The sequence below is a fragment of the Bombus huntii genome, unplaced genomic scaffold (assembly GCF_024542735.1).
Source record: "Bombus huntii isolate Logan2020A unplaced genomic scaffold, iyBomHunt1.1 ctg00000067.1, whole genome shotgun sequence".
Classification (NCBI taxonomy): domain Eukaryota; kingdom Metazoa; phylum Arthropoda; class Insecta; order Hymenoptera; family Apidae; genus Bombus; species Bombus huntii.
Window position 1 is genome coordinate 72,803 of NW_026099326.1, and position 26,400 is coordinate 99,202.

The 26,400-nt window shown below is 36.0% G+C and overlaps 1 protein-coding gene and 3 long non-coding RNA genes across 5 annotated transcripts; 1 reads left to right on the forward strand and 3 right to left on the reverse strand.

Annotated features, from left to right (window-relative positions):
- Nucleotides 1-293: 293 nt before the first annotated feature.
- On the reverse strand, nt 294-2,229 carry LOC126876250 (uncharacterized). The gene is made up of 2 exons (XR_007694042.1): nt 2,100-2,229; nt 294-1,937 (listed from the first exon to the last, which is right to left on the reverse strand). It is a non-coding gene; the product is annotated as an uncharacterized LOC126876250 (long non-coding RNA).
- Nucleotides 2,230-2,312: 83 nt separating this feature from the next.
- Nucleotides 2,313-3,528, reverse strand: LOC126876244 (uncharacterized). Of its 2 annotated transcripts, XR_007694034.1 has the most exons (4): nt 3,291-3,528; nt 2,983-3,078; nt 2,628-2,906; nt 2,313-2,552 (listed from the first exon to the last, which is right to left on the reverse strand). It is a non-coding gene; the product is annotated as an uncharacterized LOC126876244 (long non-coding RNA). The 2 variants fall into 2 exon arrangements; XR_007694033.1 differs by having other exon boundaries at nt 2,983-3,528.
- On the forward strand, nt 3,525-11,536 carry LOC126876227 (uncharacterized). The gene is made up of 5 exons (XR_007694015.1): nt 3,525-4,037; nt 8,696-8,880; nt 9,282-9,450; nt 9,725-9,958; nt 10,110-11,536. It is a non-coding gene; the product is annotated as an uncharacterized LOC126876227 (long non-coding RNA).
- LOC126876205 (venom serine protease Bi-VSP-like) lies at nt 3,978-6,014 on the reverse strand. Its single transcript, XM_050639075.1, has 5 exons — nt 5,875-6,014; nt 5,606-5,803; nt 5,342-5,437; nt 5,116-5,270; nt 3,978-4,787 (listed from the first exon to the last, which is right to left on the reverse strand). The coding sequence occupies exons 1-5, from the start codon at nt 5,891-5,893 to the stop codon at nt 4,632-4,634; spliced, it is 624 nt and encodes a 207-aa protein (XP_050495032.1). The 5' UTR covers nt 5,894-6,014; the 3' UTR covers nt 3,978-4,631.
- Nucleotides 11,537-26,400: the final 14,864 nt, after the last annotated feature.

The window sequence follows — 26,400 nt, forward strand, 5'->3', positions numbered from 1 at the left end:
GTTCGAATGGAAATAATTATTCGTATAATATTCAAACGATTCTAGCCATAAAATAAATTAAAACGATACCTGTCAATGATATGCAATCTGCGTATGACGTCAACCTCGATCTATGCTTATACAAGAAATTTTATCAATCAATGACTAGATATACAATAATCAAATATTATAAAATTTCCTGAAAACCTTTAAGTGTTAATATCTTTAATATTTGCAAGTTATTGTTTAGCGCTAATTAGTTAGAATGTAACAAGTGGTGTACCAGAATTGAGATAATTAAGCCACACGAACAATCTTATTTAGATCTTTTTAATTTTTTAATTCTCTTTTGCTCTAATACTTCGTAAAATTAATCTTCATTAGCTACTACACTTCATAGAATAACAAGAGATAATTTTTCTTATATAACGTTTCATTCATAAAATCTATCATTAAAGTATATCTTCATAAAAATATCATTCCATACTAACGGTATATTTGGTGTCATACGAGATAACAGTTACCAGTGATGACATATGTAACTTTATAAAGATATCTTGTTTTATTATATATTAAAAGAATGTACTCATTGCTGCTATATTTCAGATGAAAAAAAGGAGGCAATGATTTTACAGTAAAATCGTTCGTTTACAACTGATTCATTTACATTTCATGATAATACTGTGCATTCTGAATATGCTATGATTTGGTTTAAAATAATAAATAGTCCATTCTTGCATACTATTGCTCCAGCTTTACTTGTATTTTCCATATTGGTATAAATAGAAAGACAATTAATGTCGTTCGAGTCTATTTTCGGATCATTTATATTACGTTTAATCCATATAGTTATTATATGAGACATAGTATCGTAAAATTTGGAAGAATAAAACGTTCGTACAGGAAGTACATTTTATAAAAACTCCAACAAATCTGCGTGTGCACCTAAAATACAAACTGATAGTGATTGTTCATAAGTTTATATACATTATCTAATGTCAATCGAAGGTATCAATTCTTTTTCTCCATAAGAGTACTTTTTCATTTATATGTGTTCAAAAATACATGTGTTCAACCGTGAAGCATATGTCACCTACAACGAAAAAGAGTTTTCCTATACTTAATATTTCCTTTATATACCTATGAAAGTCTATTCTTCGCGTAGTATGAAATTATGAATAAATCTGGAATATTGTTCAATCTGAAAAGAAAAATAACTTATTGACATCATTCATTGATACGAGATTAAGAATGTTTGTTTTGTCTTGCAGAAAAAGAAGGCAGCCCTCCCTTTCTTTTAATGTGAAATAGAAAGCGAAAATTTGAAAACAGATTTTTTGGAAATTTACTTGCAAATATCGTTTTCAATATCGTGATTTTCTTCCCAATGGTACTGTACTTTCAAATTTTCCAGTATCCCTCTAAAAACAAAAAGTCGAACCTCGTTATTGTTAACGTAGGCATTACAAGGAAGAGAAGTATTAGAAAGCAGCTCCTTTTTATTATGGATTTCTTTATAATCATGTAAATAAGAAATTCCGGAAATTTTTTCCTCAAGAATTTAATTCTTGTGTTTTGATTGATAATTATTACACTGCATACTAACTTTTCGCATACTGTTCGCGTCTAACAGTTTCCTAATAATAACTACTTCAAAATTACATATGTTCTTGCACGAATTCAAAAGTACGTATGATACAATTACAATTGATTCTAAAATAATAATTATTTAAAGATATTAAGATACTAATTAAACGTTTCACTGTATTTCAAAATCTGGAACAACAAATTTTTATTTATAAAAAATGAAACTGTCTTTATATATTCTTTGTCATGATGCTATTTCTTATTACCGTGTCGACATTTTTTAAAATTCATTTTGTTATCTCTACGCAATACGAAAATTCATATACTGCTTAATATTTTTTGCATATTATCCATCCACCGCATGATATCTTCTGAAAAATCAAAATATTAATGTTATATTATTACAATGCTTCTTAAATATCAATTTTTGACAAATTTGAAATCCAATATATTTTGCACAATTATTATTTATCAAAAAATTCCAAGTTAGTAACTTTCTTTTCAAATGGCAAATAACATATACTTTGACTTACCTGTAAGTTTTTGTTCCTAATCATCATTTCCTCTTATAGAACATCATTATTGTTCTTATAATTACTACCAGTGTCATAGATATTGTAGTGGCTACAACTGAATTAATAGAAAATGATAAATAACTGTGTATAACACTAACACATAATTGTGTATAACAATGACACATAACTTTTACTTACATATCTGTCGATAAGGGATTACTTACTGTGATATCCTGTTGATGTTTCTTAAGGCACTTGATTAGGTGCGATACGGTATCATTCCTTATGGTATACTGTAGATAAGTATTTTAGAAAATAACAAGAATAAATCTAAATTATTCAGAGGTTCCAGTTTCGGCTTAGACATAAATACAGGACCATTTGCAAAGAAGAAAGGGTGCGTTTCTACAGCCTCGTTATAGTAACCATGAATACCAATCTCTGAATTACTGGTTACTAAACATAAATATCCTATAAAATTTAATATATTTCTTTAATTTTTAATACATACATGAGTTAGTAGTTCTAAATTATGAATCATCCTACCTGTGATATTACGCTTTTCCTTATAATATCATCACTCGAGTGAACAACATTAAGATCATGTAAACCATGTCATCCTATCTTACTGTGAAGATACTTAGTTATGTTATCTAACATTATAAAAATATCATCAAATTCAAGTCCTTTTATTCACATCACATGGCCACGACGATCTGGTTCTTCGTTATATAATGTTCTAAAATTTGTCGTATATATAGGATGTACAAACCGTGATATCAAGGTATCAGTTCTTCCTTCCCAAGGGACAGTTTCATTAAAATTCTGATAGAATTAAAAATTAATTATTAATATTCTAACAATCATATATGTTAAATACGTTATAGTCAACGATATATACCTGAGCGAATGTAGGGGTGATTCCTTGATAATTATAAATGTCATCAGCCCACATCATTGTGCCACTTCTTTGTACTCCAGCCTCTAGATTAACAGCCTAAACAAACATACGAAATTTTATAGAAGCTGTACAAAATATAGTATATATGCGCAATATTGAAGCGTTCAAGGGGATATAAAGGTAATGTACATCACATACACGTGTACTCTCATGCAACAAAATACAATTAGATTTAATAGTATAAGCTCTTTTATTCATCATAATAGATTGGAAATTTAAGTGTCTTACGAGGGTGAGTAAAAAGTTACCCGCTCTGTCGGTGTAGAATTTATTTTAAGCAATTGTCAAAAAAGACATACATCATTTTTTGACATAATCACTCGATTTCTGTATACACTTTGTCCATTTGCCGAAGGACCTTTGTATTTTCTCATTAAAAAATGTTTTGGGCTGAGCTGCGAACCACGAATGCATCGTCGTCTTCACCTTTTCATCAGCTTTTTCGGCATCCATCTCGCACAAACTTTTTAAAATCCAAATCTGTCGTGCACTATTGCATAAGCAGAGCCGTGGCTGATTTGCAAATGATTTGCCACATTATCCAGTGTCACTCGTCTATTCCATAGAGCATAAGTTCATGAGCACGTTCAATGTTGTCATCGTGGATGTGGACGGGCGTCCAGCTGTTTTTTCATAACACTCGTGCGATCTTCTTTGAACTTTTGTGCCCATTCAAACACACTTCGTGACAAAACACTTTCTCCATAATGTGCATTAAATCTTTGATAAATATAGGCATCAAACATAACCTCCGACCACAAGAAACGAATCACAGCATCCTGCACTGTTTTCCTGCAAATCACCATTGCAAAGCGCCATTACTCGCGCAACGGTCACAAACGAATTGACGTAACACAAAGAAACCTGCGCAACAGCACTGAACAGATATTGACGTCATACGAAGAGTGCAGATGGATCAATACGGTCGACAGAAGTTTTAACTATCTGGAGTGCGGATAAATTTTTACTGAGAGTCGTATAGGAATCTATAATCTGTAAGTACACCTTTGGCTGAATGGAAATTTCTCTTACATATAGTCAAAAATGCAGAAACTGTGTATTGAATTGGAAAGTGATAAAAAATAAGTGAAGTTTCGAGGTTGCATGTGATTGCATGAGTACACAGGACGTTTTTAGCGAATAAAAAATAATTTTGAAAGACACGAGACTTATCTTGTATTTTATGCACTCTCTGTGTCCGAATTTCCAGAAGCTCTCTATCTTATGAAGTGTTTTAGATTAGCCGGAAAATTTTGTACGTACGTACAAGAAGTATACGATCTAAGTGGAATATTCCATTATTCTCTTGATACAACAGAAACGAAATTTACAGAACTTCTCAGAAAGTTGGTTTATTATTACCAAATTAATAGAATTAATACACGTTTATCATCTTTACATACCTAAGTCGTGGAGGTTTATCGTGCGTAAAAAATTAGTGTCGTTTCAAAGTTACATTTCGTACATTTTAAGCCTATAATTTGTAACGTACAAAACAATGTAAATTTGAGCTGTTTCTTATCTCCACAATAAGAAAATCCAACTTTACGTTTTTTACACAATGATATTTATGGAACAGTAATATCATATTATTGCATCGCTTGGAGAATGAAGTCAAGGTACGATGTGACCCTAGTGTAAACGCTGGGATACCCAGCTGTGCCGCACTTATAAGCATAAGACACAATACCTATTAAATACGAGGTTAATTCATGTTGTATCAGCAGTGGTCCGCCGCGGTCAGCCTGAAAGGATCGTTAAATTTTTAATCAAAGATACTGAAATATATCGATCGAATTGTATTGAAATTATACTTATATACAGTAATAATCTTCTATTGATTTGTGTATTGAAATACTCCAATTTATAACGTACATGTTATATGTATTTTGAGCAAAACTAAGATTAGAAGGAAATTAGATTAAATACCATAACGAGGTGTGAGAAGTGGGCAAAACTATTAAATTGTGTTTATCTATTATTTTTAATGTTTAAGACGTCGATTTGATGTTAATTCGAATCGACGTGTCTTCAGATACCGTATAGTTTGTAGTAACTCTGTAACTTAATTACCGTACAAGAATCCTCTCCACCCTGAGCATGTTCGGCGCATATTATACCATCAGTGATATCAGGTGCATTAGGAAATTTGGAATAAGCTATTTTGCATTCGGCGTTCTTAATCACTGGCATTTGTACTTCCATTAATGCATTACGTCGTGGTCGTCCTACGAAGAAAATAAGAAAGATATTTAAGACTGGAACTATTTAATTTTATTATAAAATTGATATCACTTACTATATCTTAATGCTCCCCATCCAGCAACAAGGGGGTTATAGCCGACGAAGTTGCTCTTTCGTAGGGGCTCTTTCGTACAAATGGGATATACGTACCCTGAAAAATAAAAAAATAAATGAAAATGCAGGAAACGAATGACCAAAAGTATGAGAAAGAATTATACACGCTTTATGACACAATATATGTGTACAGTAAGAAATTTCAGGATATGATACTTCAGTAATACTCAATAGCATATATATATATATATATTTGAGGACTTACTCGAAAATGGCACCTCCTCCACCAATCTAAGAATGACAATATTATGATTGTGTATGTTTTCTATTCCATCCATATGTGCACAATGTGCTGCGGTCAAAACATGCCTAGCCGATATCAGGGAACCTCCGCACTTCCATAGTGGTTTGTCTGGGTTTCGGGGATTACGAAAACCTAATGCAGCGATCCATGGCCAAGCGCCTAAAATGCAATAGTCATAGTTGTGAATATACATAATTTTTTCTCACATAACGGGTAACAACGATTATTACCTATTCGATATTCGATCATACAGCAGACGATAAGTACATACGTACAAATACTCTGAAATAGAGATTTGATAAAGACAGAAATTAAATTTTTATTCCAGTGGAATACAAATTATTAAATAATTCTATATAATTTCTATTTGAACTATACTGAACTATAAAGTTCAAACGTGTAATTTCTGCCCTAACAGTTTTTGATCTCTATCCATATTATTACTCCTATATCAATTTTTTATTTCAAGCAAAAAGATACTCTTCCTAACATGAAGTAAAAGAAAGAAATAATTCAAGTTAATAAGTAAAGTTACTACCGATAAAATCATAGCATTATTATTTAGTCTAATTGAAATGTACATTGATGTGCTGTTTAATGCCTTTAAAGTTCATTCTTTGCAGTAAATGGCTTATTATTAATCGGAAAGAAAGACATAAAACGTACCAAGTTCAGCTGGTTTACCATCGACCACCCTGGTATGAGAGACGTTGCTAAAACCACAGTATGGTGGTCGCAAAGCCTTATACTTATACACAGTTTTTATTAAAATTTCTCTCTTCTCTTTGTTTGGATCGTTCGGACAGCAAACGATCGTAACATTGCCCTGGTATCTGCACACTGATCGTCTATAAAAATCGGTGGCTGTACGGTACTGTATCTGCCATATTTCTTGCAGAGGTTTACATTTTCTGTAGTCAAGGCACCTGCCTTCTTGATTGTCCGGTGTGGTACATTCTGGATCAAACAATTTTAAAACATTTATACAGTTCAAAGATGCGTAAGAAAGCGACACCGATTACTCAACTTTCGAAGTAAAAGGCCGATCAAGTCCACCGGATTGCCCTACAGACACGTATTAATCCGTAAGAGTTAGTCATCATGTTGATAATAATTATCTAAAGAAACTTTTCACGTGAAAATATAAAATTTTAATTGATTAGATATTGTGTTAGCCATACTTAAGAAAGAAAATGAAAATGAATGAAATGAAAGAAAAGGACTACCTTCAACCTCATGTTTTAAATAAACACTTTGTCAGTTTTGCGGTAAATAAATTCTTAGGAATTCAGGACAGTTTTTAGTGAATCATTTTGTTTCGACCGTTCGCGGAGAGACGCGATCGCGAGATAGCACGTCAACGAGAGTTGTAAGTTCCCGTTACGATTAAATAATCGACGCCACGAACTGATCGATCCCCTTATTTCGATTATGATAATAAGGGTAGTTCAACGAAATTCCACAGAATTAACACAAATAAATTAATGTTTATTTCAACAACTTATTAACTAGAAAGATATAAATGGAACAAAAAAAATGTAACTGCGTTTTGGTTGATAAGTAATGCGCGACATACCACATGTGTTGACGGTTCGACTTCTCGAAAAGTTCTGAACGCCTTTCGATTTTTTTCCTTTTTTCTGGAAGGCGACCCCCACTACGTTCGGATCACGCCACATTCTTTTACTGCGAGGTAAAATACGGGCCACGAGTCGACGTTTCTGGAAGTCGCCCTGCTTAATGAACCATGCGCTTGCCACTACAATGTTTGTTTGCCGGGCAGACGCGACGATCCGTCTGCGACATTATAGTGCCGCGATCGATAGTTAAGAATATGACCTATTGTAAGCCGCATGGCGTAACATTCTCCCCCCGTTGAGAGGGTACCGATCAAACTAGCGAGGTGTGGTTGAAGTTCCCATCTTATTTCGTCTCGGTGGCTAGTTGTTCGGGTTTCTCGAGATCGGGTTGAATTGACAGTGGGACAAGCCTTTTGACGCCCCGATCCAAAATGCTCTTTGCCGTCTGAACTGTAGCTGTCCGGATGACACCATCGGCGCCTGGTTGAACCTTGATAACTCGGCCCAGAGGCCAATGCATGGAGGGAACGTTGTCCTCTCTGAGGATGACGATTGTGCCCTTTTGGATGCTGTGTCCACCCTTGCTCCATTTATTGCGGTTGGTTAGCTCGTTCAAATACTCCTTATGCCAGCGGTTCCAAAAATGTTGTTTAAGCTGTTGGATATGCTGCCATTTGGAGAGTCGGTTCGATGGAATGTCTCTGAAATCTCGATCACGTAAGCACATTAATGAATCGCCAATGAGGAAATGTCCGGGAGTGAGGGCTAGGAGATCATTTGGATCGGTGGAGATAGGAGTTAGCGGGCGGGAATTGAGGACTGCTTCTATTTCTATGATAAGAGTATTACGGTGTTAAGCTCATATGTTTCTGTTTCTCCACTCGCGCTGCGCCATAATATCCTTTGATATTTCCGATCCTCTGGTCGTACGAGGAATTGCCGATACATTTTCTCGATGTCGCCAGTGAGTACGTACTGATGAGCGCGGAATCTAATTAATATACAAAATAAATTGTGAATTGATTCGAGAATATAGGATTTCCCCATTTTCATGATTATCGTGATTTTTGTATAAATATATTTTTTAAGATACTAATAATTAGGTACTTATAAATTAGTATTATCAATTATTTTGCATTTATAATTCCGCCTCTAGTATAAGTGTTAATTGAAAACTAACTTTATGTTTCAAAAAGTACTAGCAAAGTCGTTGAGTAACAAGCCACTGATGCTAACACAAATAGCATTGTCGTAATTAAATATTTCTAAATATTCATTTTTCATTTTGAACCTGTAGAAACAATTTATTATATATACTATTAGCTAAGTAATTGCATATTTAATTAAGTCGAAATATAAAACTTAGTTATTTTAATAATTTAAAAAATAAAAAACTGACAAACATTTCAATTTAATTTATGGTTGGAACAAAAGACAGTTATTCTTCATTAATTGAAATATTGCAATGCAGAGTACTTTCCAAAATACGCCGAGAGTATTCCTGATGGTGAAACGAGCGTTGCTTCATCGAACGCAGCTAAAGAAAACAACATCTATGTAGTTGGTGGTACGATGCCTGAAATAGAGGGCGCTAAATTGTACAATACCTGTACTATTTGGGGTCCCGATGGAACTTTGATAGCAAAACACCGAAAGGTAAGTAATATATTCCTTTATGGCTTTGAATTTGAAAATATTGGGGTGAAGAAAGTGACTCTATCTAGGAATAATTTAGGAATATACATATGTACATACGTATACTATAACCAATTCTATAATTTACGGTTTATAAAATACGTTATGATACGGGAAACGCCCATTTTTGTTGTAATGTGTTTGTTGTTGTATAAATTTTTCACATACTTAAAATATTATTATACTTATTTTTTCTCCTTTTTAAACATTATTAAATGATAAGATTTTTTAATAAAAGAAAGTGATAAAAACGCTGTCAGTTATTAAATAAAAAATAATTAAAGTTTAGGAGTTGGTAACTTTGATATTAAATTACAAAAGTTGCAGCAATAGAATTAGCGACCACATTTTTATGTTATTAGGTACATCTATTCGACATCGACATTCCTAATAAGATTACTTTTCGAGAGAGTGATTCACTCAGTCCTGGTAACTCCCTAACGACGTTCGATGTGAAGGGCTGCAAAATAGGTATTGGCATTTGCTATGATATTAGATTCGAGGAAATGGCACGCATTTATCGGAACAAAGGTACAGTAACTTAATCGATCAATACTTAACTAGCAAAAAATTAAATATCTTTCTTAAATATATTCTATATAAAATTAATATAATCTGTAACTCTGTATAAAAAGAAGCTTAATTTAAAAAACCAGTATATTTGCTGAAAATGAAACAAATAAAAGAATTAAAAGCACAATAAGAGGACTGTCCTCGCATATTCAGAAATGATGGAATGTGAACCGTGCAACTACGAAGTTAATTGGTATTCGGTGGCTTCATATTTCCTGCTTCTCTGGGTTAGGTTGCCAAATGCTGATATATCCAGCGGCATTCAATATGACCACTGGACCACTGCACTGGTCATTACTTCAGCGTTTCAGAGCGAATGATAATCAATTATACGTTGCCTGCATATCACCGGCTCGTGTTCCTTAAGCAAGTTACGTCGCATGGGGACATACACAGTTGACCAATCCCTGGGGAAAGATTCTTTACGATTTGGAAACTCAAGAGAATATGGCAGTCACCGATATCGGTAATTTACAGCTTAAAATTAAAAGCGAGAGATCCATGATGTAATTAATTTTTAGTCTCGTTAATTTATCGATTTAGCCATCTTCCTCTGTATTTGTTGAATTTATTAGTAAGCATTACTTATTACTTCGTATGTTTCTTTTTTCTATCAGATCTAAAAGTTGTTGAGGAAGTAAGGGCTCAGATACCTACATTTTCTCAGAGACGTACAGATTTGTACGACACTGTCTGTAAGAAGGAGTAACTCTACACTAAAACAGAAAATGTTTTTTTATAATATTTCTACTACGATATCCTTTTTTTTGTGAATTATTACTAATTTCTTATCATTTGTACTAAATGAATGACTCAATTAAGAAAACCAAAACGTTATAAATAATAATCTGTATATCTTGTGTATCAACATGTAATTGGATATTATAATAATATAGGAATGCTATAATAATATAGGATAATAATATAGGAGAATAGTAATATAGAAAAAAACTACATGCTTTTAAACACCTTTAATATCGATCACATAAATTGTTATAATTCACAATGATTACGCATACATAAAAGACCCCTTGATAGTAAAATTTACGATCAAAAGGCAATTACGTATCGTTTAACAACATTTAATTTATAACACCTTTTAAACATTTAGACAGATTAACACATAACACTTCTTATATATAAACATCAATTCGAAGTTATCAGCTTGGAGAAATTGGTCGATTAATACCTGTAGATTGTCTGTCTCGATGAAAGACTTAAAGAGAGCAAAAACATGATAATGCCGCTAATATAATATTCCTTCTTTCTTGTATCTGTCTGCCTCTCAGGTCGTTTTACTAATTACAATAAGTAATTTCGCCTTCTTTGCGCTCTCTTTTAACGCATTCGAGACCGAAAGAAATTCATATCAGTCAGTAGGCAAGGGTATAGTATACATATTTTATATATAACTTATGTAGTAATGTATATATCATGTTAATTTCATATTTTTTTCAATATAGAATTATTATATATATATATGACTGTACATAATACATTATAGAATAACATAGTATATAATTTTATATTTTAAAAATATGAGGCATACTATTTAAGATTGTCATCGATTTAAAATCAAAGTATGAAAAGGATACCCTGGAGAGAGTAAAACACAGAATCATTCTAACTAAACATTCAGATCGTACCGACACCTAGGTATCGTCTTACAATTAAATCTCGGTCTCGAATGGATTAAAATGAAATACATACTTGCAGCTTCAACATCTTCAATATCGAGAAGATTCAAACTTTACAAATAAATGTAAATTGCGATGTAAAACAACGCGATGTAAAAAGGGAAAAAGGAGGAAAGAAGGAACAGGGAAGCAAAGAGAAGAAACGAATTTTTCATTTTCTCTTGCCAGGAATATAAGATGCTAAGTAATCTTCCTAAGTAATCTCCTCCAGCTTTTTCTAGTTTGATCAATAATTATTAGTACATGTTAGGAAAACAAATAGAATTTTTGTTCTCAAGCGAGGTATAATCTAAATTTTGTATGTACACAAAAATGTTAAATATCTGTAATAAACATGGTATAATCAATTTTTTTACATAAAATTATATTGTATAGGCTATTGTTATTTAAACATTTTAAATTGGATGAAGAAAAAAAATGACGCAAATAAAACGTAGGACATTTTAATTAAAGAGACTAATATAGAGATTTATCTACTTAACTGTGATTAAATCATCTCCACTTAACGCTCTACCTCTTCTATTAATTATGCTTCGTTAAACTATGATTACAGAGGATGGGTTTTTTGATAAAATGACATTCTGACAAATATATATAGATCGATATATATAGATATAGATAGACAAATATATAGATTCTTACAACAGTAGTTATGAATGAACAGTAGTTATTGTATCAATTCCGTTCTTCAGAAGCTTCATTTGTGAAAAGACAATTCGCCAGAATATGGATTCACTGTAGTTATAGCTATAGGATTTCAATCTAGTTGACAGACTTGCTTTACGTAGAGAATATCTGTCTCTTGTTCTACCTTATCGCGATTCTCTCCTCATCTTATACGCTTTGTCGAGCAAAGTAATATTGGCATATATCTCGGCTCTGGTTACAATCATTAGTTTCCGCCTAAACGGTTAGAATCACATAGCTCGCGCTCTACTCTCGTTTATTCAACATTCAGGCCATATGGTCGCATGCGACGAGTTTTATGTTAATTCCGACCGATTACAATACCTTTCTTTCGTTTACAAGGAACGACGAGACTGGCAGTTGCGTGATTTCCAATGCAAAAGCCGCGATATCTGCACGATAACCTAACCTCAACCGATTTTGTTGTACTATTCTTACGTGGACTTCGTTTGTACCACTTTCGTAACAAAAATAGAATACGTAGAACACAGCATTCCGTTATGCGATATTGTCGATTCCTAACATCCGAAAAATCAGAGATAATTATTTCCCTACAGTTGTACATTTGTGTGAAAAATTACGAACGTAAAGTTGTTTGGTGCATGCACAGTCCTCCCCTCCGCTGCATTTGCGTGGACATGCTAGAAAGATTCACTTTTCCACGGTGAAACTGTATGTATTATAATTTCATTTTTACAAAGGTCGAACATCCTACTATGCATAAATTTAATATTAATATAAGCAGGTTTCGTGTTAAGTATTACATCTGACGTATAAGCACACGTGTGTACGAGCCTTGGTTTTAAATGTCTTATAGTAGACACCGAAAAGATTATTCAGTTGGATATCTGACTCAATATCAATATTTTACTAGGAGATAACATGTTAAGAACACGTTGGTGGATGGCATGGGAGATGATGAATGAAGACATACTTCTGTGAGATACATAAAATAGTAGTCAGAACGTATTTTGGCGCTTGGGGACAGCAACAGCTTTTTTTTTTTTTATTTATTTGTTGGAATTACAATCAATTCTCGCGTTGAGAATTTTCAGTAATTTTTCTGGCGTGGCGCAGTGACATGGCTGTTTATTTACAATAAGTTAATACTTATTATAGATAGGTATAATTTATAAGTATTATAAGTAAGTGCATTAGCTTAATTTGGATAATTAAATGAATCTAACGTTTAGGTCTAGCGGGTAGTGCCTCTTCAGCCTGCGAATCTGGTCCGTCGTATCGAGTAGTCCAGTGATTAGGGGGTTTCGGTGTTTCTTGACTCTTTTGCTATATCTGTCGCTATATTTTGCTATTTCCTCTTTGACTGTAGGTATCTTGAGGTCGCGATGGATGGTTTCGTTGGTAACATACCAAGGTGCGTCTATTAAGGCTCTTAGCGTTTTCGATTGGAATCGTTGTAGTATTTCGATGTTGGAGTTACTTGCTGTTCCCCATCGCTTCCTATATCCCTATATTCCGTACTTGCTTCGCTTGGTACTTTTATAATTTTCGCAGTTACAATAAAAAATTTAATTCTTAACAGATTAAAGATTTAACCTCTTGCTTTATAGTGTACAATAATTTTTTTTTTTTTTTTTTTTTGTATAGGTTATGTGATCCATAGTTTGAGTAAGCAGTACACACACACACACACACACACACACACACACACACACACACACACACACACACACACACACACACACACACACACACACACACACACATATTTACGTGACAAGCTTTCATTTCAATCTATATTTAAGATTAATATTTTATCAGTTTCTGTTCGTAACAACATCGAAGTAGTCAATAAGTTTGAGGAGTATAATTAAGGAAGCTATGAAGCAAGAGGTTAAGAACAAATTCTGAAAGAGGTTATGTACAACTCAGTAGTACTGCTTTACATTACTCTGCGAATTACTTTTCAAGCATAAAAATAGTTTAACAGCCACTTATAGTTACTTCCTTACCATTACATTCATTAAATTCGTTTGATTTTGTAAACAAAATAACCACGCTGACCAGTCTCTTATTTAAAATAGAATTATTTTGTCATATATCCAACAGTTTACTTTCTCTTCGTAAATATTATTAATAATTTTATCAATTTCGTATACTTCCATCCTTCGTATAAGTGACAATAAATCAGAAGAGCTTCATAGCAATATTGAACAACATACAGTCAACTACAGCACCATTAGATACATCCACCATACAGTCAACTACAACACCATTAGATAACAGCAATACAATAGATTATTATTTTCTACGTGTCATTGATTCATCATCATCATTTTCCATTTTTTTAGCATATGTAAAAACGTATCTGACGTAATCTTACCTCGCTCTTTGAGTACAAAAATCCATTCAAATGAAACAAAGGGAAAAGAAATAAGAAAACAAACACTCACATACGAATCTTCATTACATAACTGTATGTACTCCTCGAGGTATAATTACTCAGACACGTTACAGCGTACCTTCTTCGTTCCCTGATGGCTGATGTTGATCGTTGACGTTTATAGTGAAAGAATTTCGTCAACGGCGCCATCTGGATCCCTGTTGAAAAATTAAACTAGCCGCAACAGCACCATTAAGCTCATCACCCAGAGTAGCTTTTGTTGCTGAGTCGTGGAGGAATTATTATCATCAACGACATAAACTTTACCAGTTCCGGTAATGTTCTTCATGTGGTCCAGGCATTCGAACTCGCAACATCGCTTTCCAAGACGAAATTTTTTGCATGTCTGTAGTAAAAAGAAATCGATCAATTGTACAGATCAATCGTCACTCGACTGCTCGAGAATTCAGATCATCCAGAGAATAGAATAGAGACGTGGAAAAATGTAGTGCGATCATCGCAGTGGGAGGAAATAGGGGGATAGGGACCAAATGAATGAACGAGATGTTAAGGACAACTGACGATAAGTTCTTCTTTTGTCGGGAATTGCATGTTTGTGAATGGTTTGTGGGTGGTTAGGTGGAGAGAATTGAAGAGTTTGGAGGTGACTGGAAGAGTGTTTTGGGCAAGGTAGATTGCAGAATGGTTGCGGTAGCATTGTGTTAATTATGGGTTTGTACATGTAATCTTTGTATGTATCACTACATACAACCTAACGTATATTTTTAATAATACATCAGAGTTTTAGTTATTTCATAGCTATGAATTTTATACTCTATAATCTTGACGTTTTATTTCACAGAAGCGTTTGAATATCCATAAAAATTAAATGAACCAATGTATTCATTATCTTATAGAGAAGATATATTATTTTTAATTATGTTCCAATTATTTATCATGATCCTGATTTCCTTATTCTGAAAATTTGAAAGGAAGTTTTGTAGTTTGATACTTTCAGCGACAAAGGGTCAATATTGCTTTAGTATATTTCGTCACATATACATGTATATCTATATGAATTGAGGACTGCTTCTATTTCTATGATAAGAGTATTACGGTGTTAAGCTCATATGTTTCTGTTTCTCCACTCGCGCTGCGCCATAATATCCTTTGATATTTCCGATCCTCTGGTCGTACGAGGAATTGCCGATACATTTTCTCGATGTCGCCAGTGAGTACGTACTGATGAGCGCGGAATCTAATTAATATACAAAATAAATTGTGAATTGATTCGAGAATATAGGATTTCCCCATTTTCATGATTATCGTGATTTTTGTATAAATATATTTTTTAAGATACTAATAATTAGGTACTTATAAATTAGTATTATCAATTATTTTGCATTTATAATTCCGCCTCTAGTATAAGTGTTAATTGAAAACTAACTTTATGTTTCAAAAAGTACTAGCAAAGTCGTTGAGTAACAAGCCACTGATGCTAACACAAATAGCATTGTCGTAATTAAATATTTCTAAATATTCATTTTTCATTTTGAACCTGTAGAAACAATTTATTATATATACTATTAGCTAAGTAATTGCATATTTAATTAAGTCGAAATATAAAACTTAGTTATTTTAATAATTTAAAAAATAAAAAACTGACAAACATTTCAATTTAATTTATGGTTGGAACAAAAGACAGTTATTCTTCATTAATTGAAATATTGCAATGCAGAGTACTTTCCAAAATACGCCGAGAGTATTCCTGATGGTGAAACGAGCGTTGCTTCATCGAACGCAGCTAAAGAAAACAACATTTATGTAGTTGGTGGTACGATGCCTGAAATAGAGGGCGCTAAATTGTACAATACCTGTACTATTTGGGGTCCCGATGGAACTTTGATAGCAAAACACCGAAAGGTAAGTAATATATTCCTTTATGGCTTTGAATTTGAAAATATTGGGGTGAAGAAAGTGACTCTATCTAGGAATAATTTAGGAATATACATATGTACATACGTATACTATAACCAATTCTATAATTTACGGTTTATAAAATACGTTATGATACGGGAAACGCCCATTTTTGTTGTAATGTGTTTGTTGTTGTATAAATTTTTCATATACTTAAAATATTATTATACTTATTTTTTCTCCTTTTTAAACATTATTAAATGATAAGATTTTTTAATAAAAGAAAGTGATAAAAACGCTGTCAGTTATTAAATAAAAAATAATTAAAGTTTAGGAGTTGGTAACTTTGATATTAAATTACAAAAGTTGCAGCAATAGAATTAGCGACCACATTTTTATGTTATTAGGTACATCTATTCGACATCGACATTCCTAATAAGATTACTTTTCGAGAGAGTGATTCACTCAGTCCTGGTAACTCCCTAACGACGTTCGATGTGAAGGGCTGCAAAATAGGTATTGGCATTTGCTATGATATTAGATTCGAGGAAATGGCACGCATTTATCGGAACAAAGGTACAGTAACTTAATCGATCAATACTTAACTAGCAAAAAATTAAATATCTTTCTTAAATATATTCTATATAAAATTAATATAATCTGTAACTCTGTATAAAAAGAAGCTTAATTTAAAAAACCAGTATATTTGCTGAAAATGAAACAAATAAAAGAATTAAAAGCACAATAAGAGGACTGTCCTCGCATATTCAGAAATGATGGAATGTGAACCGTGCAACTACGAAGTTAATTGGTATTCGGTGGCTTCATATTTCCTGCTTCTCTGGGTTAGGTTGCCAAATGCTGATATATCCAGCGGCATTCAATATGACCACTGGACCACTGCACTGGTCATTACTTCAGCGTTTCAGAGCGAATGATAATCAATTATACGTTGCCTGCATATCACCGGCTCGTGTTCCTTAAGCAAGTTACGTCGCATGGGGACATACACAGTTGACCAATCCCTGGGGAAAGATTCTTTACGATTTGGAAACTCAAGAGAATATGGCAGTCACCGATATCGGTAATTTACAGCTTAAAATTAAAAGCGAGAGATCCATGATGTAATTAATTTTTAGTCTCGTTAATTTATCGATTTAGCCATCTTCCTCTGTATTTGTTGAATTTATTAGTAAGCATTACTTATTACTTCGTATGTTTCTTTTTTCTATCAGATCTAAAAGTTGTTGAGGAAGTAAGACAAGACGAAATTTTTTGCATGTCTGTAGTAAAAAGAAATCGAATCTGGTCCGTCGTATCGAGTAGTCCAGTGATTAGGGGGTTTCGGTGTTTGTTGACTCTTTTGCTATATCTGTCGCTATATTTTGCTATTTCCTCTTTGACTGTAGGTATCTTGAGGTCGCGATGGATGGTTTCGTTGGTAACATACCAAGGTGCGTCTATTAAGGCTCTTAGCGTTTTCGATTGGAATCGTTGTAGTATTTCGATGTTGGAGTTACTTGGACAGCAACAGCTGGTGATACTGTCATACACCTCCATTTATAAACTTTCGAAAATCGATGTGACCTTCAAACTTTAGTGTATTCTGTTTCACAGCACAAAATGTTTCCGAAACGTACGTTTATTGTTACAATAAACTTGACTAGTGGCTCTGAAATACTATCCTTGAAAAAACAATGGGGAAATTGGAGCAAAAGCAGAAGGAAATAAACAAAGACCTTGTTGGTTCGTAAAAATAAAATATGCTACAGGAAAAACTTTTTCCAACGGATTGAGATGCGACAAGCTTTAAAAGCTATGACGCGAATCGAGCGTTTGTCTACAAGAGCGCATTTTCGGTGGATATATATGTCGGAATGACATTGGGGATAGGGTTGTCGGTGTTTGAGGAGTCTTCATTGAAGGTAGCCATCGTTGCGGTGTAACGAAGATACGATTTATTGACACAGGTATGAATAACACAGGTTTGACAATCTACCACGGCGGTGAGACGTCCGCGACACTAGTGACAATGGTCTCCGGTTCGATAACGAATCCGCGGCCAACGGGATGACAGATGGGCGTTCTCGCTGAATCTAAGTCTGATTCGTAAAAATAATTGCTGAGCGTAAAGACGTTACTCTTTGGTCGACGGGAGCGCGTAAAAGAATGCCCGTCCCGTCCCGATGATGCCACAGAGGAAAACTATAATGGGGTGTGTCTAAGGACACGAGATCATCGGATTCGTCGAGGAAAGCCTTCGTTTAGGAAGTAAGGGAAATTGACGTTGCTGCTAATTGGTCAATCTCCATATCGGTGGTTAGAAAAAGATGGTAGCCGCCCTCGAGGGAAAGTTGCTAGTGGGAGACGCCGCTCGTTGAAAAATATGTCTCCCCTATCTTCCCGTAGTTGGGACAAAGACTGTTTGTCTGTTTGAAGGACTTTAGTTAACTAAACCTTAAGATTTATAACGGGCCCTCGGGCTAGCCGAACATGTACTGCGGAGACGCATCGACATCTGGCAATCATCTTACTCGAAGAATAGGGTCTGCGTGTGGCGAGCCACGGGACAGAAACCGTGGGAATGTTTACTGTCGCGTGTCGCCACGAATATTTCTTTTAAGGAGAGCTATAGAATTACTCCATACCTTTGTTAGGCAAAGCGTTCATCCCTTGACCGCGGCTACGTTGGGCGACAGACTGTCACCTCGAGCCAAAGCTCACCGTCACTAATCTCGAACAATTACAATCGGATTGAATAACTACAATAGTTTAGTTACAGTTATAGTAGACTTTAGATTGCAATGTTGCGGGGCTATCCAAAGGTTCCGGTGTCCTTTCATCTCCGACATATAGATATACATGTATATGTGACGAAATATACTAAAGCAATATTGACCCTTTGTCGCTGAAAGTATCAAACTACAAAACTTCCTTTCAAATTTTCAGAATAAGGAAATCAGGATCATGATAAATAATTGGAACATAATTAAAAATAATATATCTTCTCTATAAGATAATGAATACATTGGTTCATTTAATTTTTATGGATATTCAAACGCTTCTGTGAAATAAAACGTCAAGATTATAGAGTATAAAATTCATAGCTATGAAATAACTAAAACTCTGATGTATTATTAAAAATATACGTTAGGTTGTATGTAGTGATACATACAAAGATTACATGTACAAACCCATAATTAACACAATGCTACCGCAACCATTCTGCAATCTACCTTGCCCAAAACACTCTTCCAGTCACCTCCAAACTCTTCAATTCTCTCCACCTAACCACCCACAAACCATTCACAAACATGCAATTCCCGACAAAAGAAGAACTTATCGTCAGTTGTCCTTAACATCTCGTTCATTCATTTGGTCCCTATCCCCCTATTTCCTCCCACTGCGATGATCGCACTACATTTTTCCACGTCTCTATTCTATTCTCTGGATGATCTGAATTCTCGAGCAGTCGAGTGACGATTGATCTGTACAATTGATCGATTTCTTTTTACTACAGACATGCAAGAAATTCCGTGTTGGAGAGCGATATTGCGAGTTCGAGTGCCTGGACCATCTGAAGAACGTTACCAGAACTGGTATAGTTTATGTCGTTGATGATAAGAATTCCTCCACGACTCAGCAACAAGAGCTACTCTGGGTGATGAGCTTAATGGTGCTGTTGCGGCTATTTTAATTTTTCAACAAGGATCCAGATGGCGCCGTTGACGAAATTCTTTCATTATAAACGTCAACGATCAACATCAGCCATCAGGGAACGAAGAAGGTACGCTGTAACGTGTCTGAGTAATTATACCTCGAGGAGTACATACAGTTATGTAATGAAGATTCATATGTGAGTGTTTGTTTTCTTATTTCTTTTCCCTTTGTTTCATTTGAATGGATTTTTTTACTCAAAGAGCGAGGTAAGATTACGTCAGATACGTTTTTACATATGCTAAAAAAATGGAAAATGATGATGATGAATCAATGACACGTAGAAAATTATAATCTATTGTATTGCTGTTATCTAATGGTGTTGTAGTTGACTGTATGGTGGATGTATCTAATGGTGTTGTAGTTGACTGTATGTTGTTCAATATTGCTATGAAACTCTTCTGATTCATTGTCACTTATACGAAGGATGGAAGTATGCGAATTGGGAGAAGTCAGGTTGAGAGATGCAAGATTTATACGCTCGTTCTGTCAGTTATCCCAGTGTCTGTTACGCGATAGAAAATGAACGAACTGAATAATAAATGCATTATCGGCATGAAGATTGCTTGATGTAGGCCACCGCTTTTTTTCTATCCTTCCGATACCATTTTTCTTTTTTTTCTTTTTTTGCGAAACACTTTGCTAGTCGTGAGAAGCAGCAATTCCCTTCTGCGAATCAATTACGGTTCACGAGAAATTGTATTATAGCCTGGAACGTATTCAAATTATCTTCAATTATTCTCGGCTGTTTCCATTTCCATTCGTCTCTTACGTAAGTACTCGTTTGATGTGAGACAATAATCGTTAACACCTTTAATGTCTTCAGTATTATAGAATAAGACGCGAAAATACGTTGAAACCTGACTTTTAGATTCGCGAGACTCTATAAGGCTTCGAAAGTCTCTTGTTTCAGGCCGAATAAAAAATTGTAGATGAAGAATTACATTGCGAGGTCTGTTAAGGAAAATTTTAAATCGTATCGTTGTAATAGGATTATTTCAGCGAGGGAAATTACGTGTTGCGTGCGAAGCCACGAGCTTTCTTTCAGGCTAATATACATAATTGTCCTATCGAACTTTCCATCTAAACCGTTGCGCTCACACGTGGATTTTGCATTTCAATTTTCTTACTTACAGTCCAGTCCAGTGAGACCAAGTTAAATTTTTCAGCCCTCCGAGGTAGAATATGTTTTATAGAGAGACGTACAACGCCATGAAGGGGAGACAGATCAATAAATTGGGTTATCTTTAAATTACTGACAATCATTTCATCGACGCGGTTTCACCGACACCGAGTCCCCCGGCAACGTCTGTCAAAGCTTATTTACCGATACACTGAAATCAACCACAATCATTTTACCGACCTCTTCCTTTGCTGACAGTTATTATACTCGCTGTCATATGTTATCGTTGATTATACATCTTTATTTACAAATTCGTTCCTGTGTATAACGAAACAAAGGAAGAAACGAAAATGATACGTTTCATGACGCATTGTTAAATTATTAATTAACGAGAGTTACATATCTACATGAATGCTTTGAAATGTCAGTTATAATTCATGAAAATGGATACAAGCCATTTTACTATACATAAATAGAATTATAAAGACATGTTACGTACTAATGCTTTTACGAAATATATTTCTGTATACGTTTGACGTTTCTGTATTATTCCTTATGTGCTTTCTGCTCTTGTGTTTAGCTCGTCGGAAGTAAAAATACGTTAAGCGAATCAGCTAATCTATTCGAGCGTTTCAACGGCTCAGTCTTCTCTTATGCAACTACCAAAAGAGAAGATAAGTCTTTGGTTATACAACATTTCATAACGTCCAAAGTAACGGGGCACTAATTAGTTGCAACTTTAAGACAGACCAGATATCAGTCATCGTCCGTAAATACATTTATTACGATCGTTTAAAGTTTAAAGAAACACCGTTATAAAGTCGTAATACGAGACAAAGCGAAGAGAAAGTAAACTGTTGGATATATGACAAAATAATTCTATTTTAAATAAGAGACTGGTCAGCGTGGTTATTTTGTTTACAAAATCAAACGAATTTAATGAATGTAATGGTAAGGAAGTAACTATAAGTGGCTGTTAAACTATTTTTATGCTTGAAAAGTAATTCGCAAAGTAATGTAAAGCAGTACTACTGAGTTGTACATAACCTCTTTCAGAATTTGTTCTTAACCTCTTGCTTCATAACTTCCTTAATTATACTCTTCAAACTTATTGACTACTTCGATGTTGTTACGAACAGAAACTGATAAAATATTAATCTTAAATATATATATATATATATATATACTACTTACTCAAACTATGGATCACATAACCTATACAAAAAAAAAAAAAAAAAAAAAATTATTGTACACTATAAAGCAAGAGGTTAAATCTTTAATCTGTTAAGAATTAAATTTTTTATTGTAACTGCGAAAATTATAAAAGTACCAAGCGAAGCAAGTACGGAATATATGCGGAATATGAATCGCTCAACTAACCAAAGAGCGGCTCAGTGACAAAATTAGTAAAGTAAAGACCACAAATATTACAACATTATATTCTACCACAAAATAATTCTCTATACAAAAAAGGTACACAACGAATCGATTTTTCACAACGATAAGAGTCAACAGAACCAATCAAGACCAGACGAGACTCTCATAAGACAACGATATCAGAGGGATCAAATCAGCGACTTCAATCTATGTTACAGAGTATAGTTATCAAGAAAAATTGCTCTTTTCATGAAAAGTATGGTAATGATACTCTTATAACACATTGTATATCTGGCAGTCGGATGTGCCCGTGGCCATCGGAAATGTAAAGACGACGCTTTTAGAAAGTGATAGCGCCATCGCGTATTAAAAACGCGTTAGAAGAAGGACGGTTTCGCTATCCAAGGCGAATCGAAAAGTATGCGTGTTGCGAGAATCAGAGTTGATCGAGACGTCGAAGCATAGAGTCGTTAGAATTGAGTTGCGAGTGTTGTCGAGTGTTAGAGTTGCTAGTGAGAGAGAGAGAGAGAGAGAGAGAGAGAGAGAGAGAGAGTTACCAAATAGTTGTCAAGTTATTTGTTGTAAATACGAGCGTTGCATTTAGTTTTCCTGTTAATCAAACATCGTTTCTCTGTCTAACTAATATCTGTATTTTCAATCCATTATTAATATATTCCGATATTACAAGTGGGGGCTCGTCCGGGATTGAATAAGACAGAGAAACGATACGATTTAACGGAGCTATTTCTGCGGGAGTAGAAAAGAATAGAATAAAATGGCAAACGTTGAAGACGAACGATTGTCGGGTGAAGAGGATTTGACGCTGGAGGAGCTGAGGAGTAAGCTCGCACAGATGAATCTGCCTATATCCGGTGCGAGATCAGTGCTGGTTGCCAGGTTGAACAGAGCGTGCAAACCTGGTCGATCTACTCCTAAGGATTCGAAGCGTGGCGAAGAACCAACAAACCAGCGAGATCTAAGGAGCAAGCAGAGAGCCGAACGCAGTCAAGAGGGAGAGGAAGACCTCGAGAAGCTGAGGACGAAAGAGCTGAGAGCGCGTCTCGTTAGCTTGGGGTTGAAGGTAACGGGAAGAAAATCCGAACTACGCGCGCGGCTACAGGCGGCCCTAGAAGGAGACGATGTATCGTCGGAAGAAGAGAGCTCCGACGAAAGTGAAGGCGAGGACGATAAACAAGGCGCGCGAGAATACAGGAGAGGCACGCGAGCGGTGTATCAGGACCGCGATGAGTAGCAGCAGAAGGTATGCGTCGGTTCGATGTTGAGTCTTAAAGACGTGGAAGACTCATTAGAGAAATTCAGCGGGGATGATCTGCTGAGGGTAAATCAGTGGGTGGAAGACTTCGAGGAAATGGCAGAAGTGTGGGGTTGGTCAGACGCCCACATGGTGGCCTATGCTAAGAAATTACTCGCAGGCTCCGCTCAGGCCTTCGTACGACAAAAACGATGCGCGAAGTCCTGGGCAAAGCTAAAAAAGGCGTTGAGGAATGAGTTTGAAAATGTAGTAAGCGACCAACAGATACATGGCGAGTTATCCCATAGAAAGAAGAAAGCAGATGAGAGTCTGCAACAATATATGTATCACATGTGCGGGATTGCAAAACAAGGAAGGGTTGATACGCAATCCTTGATAGACTACATTATTCAAGGCATTCCCGACGAGGTCGCGAACAAGACTGTGCTATACGGAGCCAGGAATATCGAGCAATTAAAAGAGCGTTTCAGGCGCTACGAAGCGATAAAAAGAGATATGGAGATGAGGACGAAATTTGAGGAGCCGAAGAGTAACAGGGTAAAGCCGGTGGCGAAGCTTTCCGAAACCGAGAGGAACAAGGAACCCGGTCGATCTGGAGATGCGAGGAAGACGCGATGCTACAATTGCTTCAAATGTAGGGAGTACGGACACATCGCATCAAGTTGCGACAATTTGGGTGAGCCCTCAAAAAAAGTTTACAGCGTGTTTCGGTCGTTACAAACAAGGCGTGGTAAGGATGTTAAGATGGAAAATTTCAAATTGAGCGCGTTGATAGACACCGGTAGTGAGCTGACTCTAATGCGAGCAGATCAGCATGTGAAAATCGGAGCGCCCAGATTAAGTCGGGAAATCGTTGGATTTGGCGGTGTCGGTTCCGGAAGGAATTTTACGCTCGGGAAATTTTCCACGAACATTATTATAGACAATGAGTCGTACTGTATAACCATACACGTAGTTCCAGACACAGTGATGCAACATTCGCTTATTATTGGCGCAGACTTTTTGGACACTGTTGAAATAAGTATAAAAGGGGGAGAATCTTTTATTAGTAGAATAAAGGACGAAAATCCCGATGAGTGTCCGGAAGTCCTCAAGATAGATGTAGAGACACAGGCGAGTGAGATAGATTTGTCACACGTTAAGGACATGCAACATAGGCTAAAAAGAGATTTGAAGAGAACCAAAGCATTGCTAAGAGACGCTCAAACGATGCTGGAGAGATCGAAAGGTGACTCGACGGGTAAAGCAGCTTTACGACAGCTGAAGAACCAGTTAGAAGATGCAGAATGCGCTAGAGCAGTTGCAGTTAAAGCGAAACAGGCACTGGAGCAAGAACCGAATGAGACGCAGGCTTCGTTGCAGGAAGTACTGCGGCAACGTTCCGAAGCAGAAGATCGTGTTAATGTAGCTAGTCGCGAACGAACTGAGCTACTGTCGCAATTGGAAGAAAATAAAGAAGAGTTAGCAGAAGTTTTGAAGAAGTATCGGGCAGCTGTGCAGCAAGTGTCGGAGGAACGGAGAATAGTGGCAAGACACGTGGTGATTGGTAAAGTGGACCACGAGATGGTGTCCTCGTCGGATTCTTGCGGCCAGCAGGAGGACTTAGCGAACATCACGAGGAGGAAGAATCTGGCTAAACAACAGCAACAGGATGTTGTTGATGATATTTGCGAATTTACTGAGAAGGATAGCGTTGCGGATGTGAGGGTTGTTTCAAGTTTTCGGATAGACTCGAAGAGAGTGAATGCAAGGCGAACGAAAAGACAAGGGAAGTCGCACGTGCGGAATCCCTCCAATAATATCGATATACAGAGGATGTGGATGACGAGGACGACGATGGGATTGTCGAGGACACGATGAACGTGAAGACCTTCGAAAAAGAAGAGATCATAGTCTCGGTAGATGGTAAGTTGTTAACGTCTTCCATGTACGAACCGAGCCTACGAAAATGTCACGATGCTGCCACGACGATCAAAGCCCCTGACAAGAGTGAAATGGGTAAACAAACAACGGAGAGGAAGATAGAGGAAGAGCGAAAGAGGAGCAGTAGCATCGAGGACGAACAGGCCGCGGTGTTCCAAGAGGAACGAGATCAGCTGCGTGCGGACGCAAAGAGACGGATTGAGGAGATCCAAATCCGAAACAAGCGGGCGTATAACAGGAGACGCAAGAAGGCGACAGCATACAGGACGGGAGATCTAGTGGCAATCGAGAGGATGCAGAGGGGTCCCGGGCTAAAGCTGCATCCGAAGTTTCTTGGACCGTATCGGGTGATAAAAGTCCTGCGAAATGACCGATGCATAGTGCAGCGAGAGGGGGAGCACGAAGGGCCACGTACAACTTCCACGGCAGCCGATCACATGAAATGGTGGAATGCTGACGATAGTGATGTAAGTGCGAGCGGCGATGATGAGCACATCTGAGGGCAGATGTGATTGTCAGGAAAGGCCGATTGTAATATCGTAGAATAGCTTTGATTGGAGATCGGCTGAAAATAGAAAAACCGTGTACGTCGTGTTTCTGTGGTTCGTTTACATTTAAGAGTGCCTACGTGACTAAAGGCACGTAGTTGGTAGTTCTTACATAGGTATGAGGGAAACAATAGACAACGTTAGAAGAAGGACGGTTTCGCTATCCAAAGCGAATCGAAAAGTGTGCGTGTTGCGAGAATCAGAGTTGATCGAGACGTCGAAGCATAGAGTCGTTAGAATTGAGTTGCGAGTGTTGTCGAGTGTTAGAGTTGCTAGTGAGAGAGAGAGAGAGAGAGAGAGAG

What these genes read in the sequence shown, in the direction of transcription:
- LOC126876205 (XM_050639075.1), bottom strand. An exon ending in GGAGGAGGTGCCATTTTCGA is followed by an intron (nt 5,438 to 5,605) that starts GTAAGTCCTCAA and finishes TTTATTTTTCAG; the next exon opens with GGTACGTATATCCCATTTGT. An exon ending in ATGGGGAGCATTAAGATATA is followed by an intron (nt 5,271 to 5,341) that starts GTAAGTGATATC and finishes TTTTCTTCGTAG; the next exon opens with GACGACCACGACGTAATGCA.